Genomic DNA, 5,284 nt, shown 5'->3' on the forward strand with positions numbered 1-5,284 from the left:
TCCAGATGAGTGTGGCTGTAATGCTGGAAACAAAGTCTGTAATGACATTCAAGCCGGCCATATATGGCGTTATTATTACACGTTCTGTCGGCATGTGTTGTGAGTTGATAGGGCTATGGGTGTGCCGCTGGGTGTGTGTGCCTCTGTGCCAATGAGCAATACAAGGATATGTCTCATTAAGAGAGAAATCTATCCGCTGCATGCACACGGTCACCGCTACCCGCAGCGTGCAAACACCATGCCCCTGCATGAACTCAAATTCGGTAAGTGTCATCTCAATACACCATCTAATAAGCATTGAACTTTATTTGTAAATTACTCGCAGCTGTTAGTACTACCGTGTTCTCTGGATTAAAAGAAGCACTACCCCTCCCCCCCCCGTTTATTTAAACCAAAAGTGTCGGTTCACCTTATAATGAATCTGGTATGTCTTTTGTGTGTGTCACCAGATTCGCGTAACGTTATTGACACTGGGCACAAGTTTGGGTCGCGTCTTATTTTCCGGGCCGTCTTATAATCTGCGTCGACACAATTTGCGCGCACTTACCCACGCCACTTTTCTTTGTTTGTGTTACTTTTCTCAACAAACTCCTCAGCGTCCCTTGTGCTCATCTGTCTCGTCCTGCCGAGCTGCTCCTCCGACGGCCGCGACGAGAGCTGTGACATTGGCCCCGACAACGCGGGCCGTCTCCGAGCTAACTGCAGCTCCCGGGGTCTGCGGGATTTCCCCACCAACCTGAGAACGGACATCAAGGTCCTGTGGGTGACCTCCAACCACCTGGTCGCCCCTACGTGGGCCGTCCTGGAGGGCCTCCCTTTCCTGGAGGAGCTGGACCTGGCCCACAACCGCATCGTGAGCTTGACGCCGCGGGCGGCGATGCCCATCTTGCACATTGACGCTTCGCACAACGCCCTCACCGAGCTGCCACCACTCGGCTTCCTCCTCCGCCTCACTCGGCTCAAGATCAACGACAACCAGATCGCACACTTGCCCGCGGACGCTTTCACTGCCCTCGTCGATCTCCAGGAACTTTTTCTCGGCAACAATCGCCTCGGGACTCTCGACCAAAGCTCCTTCACCAACATGGATTCGCTCCGAATGCTGTCCCTTCATGGAAATGACCTGGCTTCCGTTTCTGCCAACCTCATGAGCTCAATGAGTAATCTGGACGTGTTGGACATCTCCAACAACAGTCTTAAGTCACTGCCGCGTGGATTCTTTGAGCCGGTGTTGCTCTCCTACTTCTACGGCTACCAGAATCAGTGGATTTGCGACTGTTCTGTTGCCTACTTATGGGAGTGGATGCACGATATAAACGATGACAAGGTGTACAACAGCTTATTGCAAAAGGACATCGAAAGCATTGTCTGCTCAGACCATGGTCCGCATTCTGCAATACCATTGTATAATTTGGACAAGGACTCTTTTTGTCCAGCAACTCTTGATCCGAGCACAAATGTTGCTATACCCACCTTTCCGATCCCTGTTGTGAAAACTACACCTAGACCTGCGACTACAGCATCGCCCTCAGCACCAACAACAGTTCAAGGTAAACCGACCACCGCATTTCAAAAGATGACTACGGTTTCGTCAACAACAACAGAAATGACCACTGCCCAAGTCACAAACGTTCCCTCCACTGTCAAAACGACTCTTCGTACGACGGTCGAAGCCAGCACCGCTGTTCCCAGCGCCGCGGTCACTCGCGTGAAGACCACCCCATGGGTGGCGAGCACGGGGGAAGCAACGACGAGCCGAGTCGTCACCGCACGAGCGCAAACAACCACGCGGTCCTCAGACGACTTCACCAATGCCACCCGCGTTCAAACGACACTCGCGACGGCCGCGCCGGCGACGACGACAGCGCGCGCGGTCGCAACAACCGAAGCGGACACGCCGAGCAGCACCGCTTCACCCACAACTCTGCATAATCCGACGACGAGTCCACGTCAAACGACCGCAGCTCTTAGCGCCGTGCTGACACGGACGAGCGCGCGTTCCCGCGCAACTCCTGAAGGCGACGGCGGCGAACCGACGACGGCTGGGCGGGACGCGACCGTCGAAGGCACGGCCACAGCTCGCACGTCTGCATCGGCTCGCACTCGACGCTGGTGTCTCTGCCAACCAGAGAAGGATGCCACTTCCCTGGACACTCCGCGGGAAAATCCGTGCGACAACAGATATCAGCTTCCGTCGACGGAACGCGGGTTAACCGACGATTCTTTTTCCGACGCTTCTTTTGCCGATGCTTTAGCAAGTCACTTGAAGAGGCTCACCATGACGAGGTGCCTCAGGTACGGCATCTTTCCCTGGCTCCTGCACCTCATTCACGCGCTGATGTTTCTGGCGCTCATTTTCTGCATTATCCAGCTTCGGGGTTACCTGGTGGCCGAGCGGCACGCAGCCTCCAGGCCGACAGAGCAGGGCAGACGCCGCCCCGACCATTTGTCCCGGCGCTTCCAGCACGAGATCATCAACCACCCGCTCAACCTGCGCCACAGGAGGCTGCTGCCCATGGGGGAGGGCACTCTGCCCAGCGACGAGACGAAGCCTTTCCTCTTCCGCTTGAGACACGTCCCCGAGAAAGACCCGGGGCCCGAGGTCTCCATAGTGTATTTCTGAGATTTCATCATCATGGTCATTATCACTATCAGCAGCTAACATTGATAATGCACCTCCCATGCACATAAATCTCAGGGCACTCCTGCAGCAGGGGACCGCCGGTGGCCGCTGTGAGTTTCAATTTGAACCCGGTCAGAAGTGGGTATTAGTATGCCGGTAAGGGTGCGATGTTGCTATATTGCCGCCTAATTAAGTAATTAATACAATTTGCTATATCTTGGACCGTGACATGGGCTACTTTTATTCGAACAACATTGCGTTATGTTTAGCTTTTGTTATGAAGCTGCTGATGCGTATTTAATGTTTAGTACAGCCACAGTATTAACCAGGGCAGCCACTGAAATTTAACCGCAAACCTTTGCAAAAATTCTCGAATGTGCTGTGGCTAGGCCATGTCTCCACCCTAACATGCGTGTTCGCAATATGGAAGAGTGAAATTCGTATTAAACAGATGCATACACTAGTGGTGGCTGGGAATAAGAATATCCTTGAGAACATGTTGGGAAACACCAGACATTTGCTGAACTGGTGAGACGGTGTGACTACAGCAATAAGATTGTGGTCATTGTGAACCTGAAATGCCTACATATTTGCCATCGGCTTAAGTGTGAACCATGTTTCAGTTTCATTTATTCGGAATAATCCTGTGAGCCATTCGGCTCTTGATTCGGGTGAAACCGTAATCTGACCCAAATATCGAGTGCATTGTGGACACTTGCCCACAGATAAGCATGTGGATTAGCATTTTGCCAAAGCTCAGGAAGTAGGAAGGGGTAAGAGTGAGTTATTTTTGAGGTGGAGGCGGTGACACGATTGTAGGTTGATAGGGTTGCTACATGTGCAGACAAGTTGTGAACGTTGTTCCGAACGTTGAAAGTTTACTGGGACGCTGCATAGTTGATTTTGGGTGAAGGCCAGAATATGATTCTGGGCTAATCAGAATGCCGTTCCGGCTTATTCGATTTTATTTTGACTTCCTTCCTAGATTTTTTCTTGAGGATGCTTGGCGAAATGTAAAGTCACATATAACTGATACATTTGGTAATAAGGATTGTTCTTAAATCTTGACTTAAAGCTTTCGTGACTGCAGGAATTCATATTCTTTGGGTATTTTGGTAAAATCGCATAGATAGATATATTGTTCTTAAACTCAATGGTGAGCTAATTCAATAGAGATAATAATTGGTGCGTCACATGCTTGTGCACGTGAAAATTATTATGTCGGGGAGTGTAGGGTCTTAAAACTAAATTTGGCCATATTGTTACATGGCATAATCCAAAAATAAATTGAGTCATAATATTGGCTGTGAAAACCTCTATGTTAAGAGATATTCTTGTTTATAACATTATGAAATGTATTCTACAGTATACTGTTTGAAAAAAGTACCTATATATACATACACACAACATAAAACAATTTAGACAGTATTTTGTATTACCGATTTATTAGAATATATAATAAATCCATTTACTGCGGTAAATTTTGGACAATTTTACATGAAGCCAGCACTTAATCAAAAAGTTCTAAAAAGCATTGCAAAAACCACACACGTGAAATAAAATACACTGCTGTGGAATTGTGGTGTGCGGCAATGTTAGGGCGCCTGTACAGAATTAAAAGCATGTGCTCGAAGTGACATATGACCAACGTCATTTGGCCCCTTAAAGGCAGAAAAAAAATCGGCAATCCAACAAAGTTTCGATTTAAAGCTTTCGTGACTGCAGGGATTCATCTTCTTGGTTCTTTCGGTAAAGTCACGTAGAAGGGAAATAATAAAATAATAAAAATACAAATAAAACAAAATAAAGTAATATAATAATATAATAAAATTGTATAATGTTTTTTATTATTATTTTATTATTTCCCTTCTAAGTGACTTTACCGAAAGAACCAAAAAGATGAATCCAACAAAGCTCTACATTATAGTCCAACACAGTGGCATGGCGTTTGAGTATCCAGGCTACTGCCACTGCACCGGGGCCCATGGGCCAGAAAGGGCCCAGGTTCCTGGCTACGAAGAGGGTGGACTGTGGACAACAACACATTTTCCTCCAGCACAGTCTCTTGGATGCTAAAGACTGTTGGATGATTGTTATTATTGGGGACAAGTAACTTGTAGCGGGCTTTACCCACTTTCAGCTTTAGTATCATACTCTCTCCTGGAGGCAAATCACTTTTGGCTCGCTGATGGGGACTGGATCTTTTTAAGAGTTTAGCATGAGCAATGTGGAACTTTAGGCTATCCATGCCTTGTGATTATAACCAAGTAACCCACCAATAGTACATAAATTTTTACCGTCCAATAATATTTTCAATTCAGATTTTCAGGAAAATTGTTTTTCGCAATTACTTGAATATATTTGTGCTAAATTACAGATTTTAGCCCTTCAAAAATGTTAGCATTTACCTCAGTCAGTCATGATTGTCCATCAGTGTTGCTTATTGTGCAGTAATAATACATGAAATGTGGGTCATTTGGCCACTTGGTTAATATTGTTTTCTTCATGGTACCCACATTAATCAGTAATGCAATAAGGGTGACGTTTTGGTCACCTGTCACATGGTATACACTAGAAAATGTGGACAAAATTAAAAGTTATTAGCATTTAGAAAATGGCCACCGTTTTTTTTATCGTGCAGTGTGCTACTAGTATTCATTT

At 46.8% G+C, this 5,284-nt stretch overlaps 1 protein-coding gene across 1 annotated transcript; it reads left to right on the plus strand.

Moving 5' to 3' along the window:
• The first annotated feature begins 219 nt into the window (after positions 1–219).
• Positions 220–4,048, plus strand: LOC144942844 (uncharacterized). The gene is made up of 2 exons (XM_078869850.1): positions 220–263; positions 597–4,048. Exons 1-2 carry the CDS (start codon positions 239–241, stop codon positions 2,621–2,623), a joined length of 2,052 nt encoding a protein of 683 aa, XP_078725976.1. The 5' UTR covers positions 220–238; the 3' UTR covers positions 2,624–4,048.
• Positions 4,049–5,284: the final 1,236 nt, after the last annotated feature.

Source organism: Lampetra fluviatilis, chromosome 28, assembly GCF_964198595.1.
Source record: "Lampetra fluviatilis chromosome 28, kcLamFluv1.1, whole genome shotgun sequence".
In the NCBI taxonomy this organism is placed as follows: Eukaryota; Metazoa; Chordata; class Hyperoartia; order Petromyzontiformes; family Petromyzontidae; genus Lampetra; species Lampetra fluviatilis.

Bases quoted from the DNA above. Each gene is read 5' to 3' on its own strand.
- LOC144942844 (XM_078869850.1), top strand. From the start codon at position 239: ATGCCCCTGCATGAACTCAAATTCG. The intron at 264-596 runs GTAAGTGTCATC...CAAACTCCTCAG, and splicing joins CCTGCATGAACTCAAATTCG to CGTCCCTTGTGCTCATCTGT.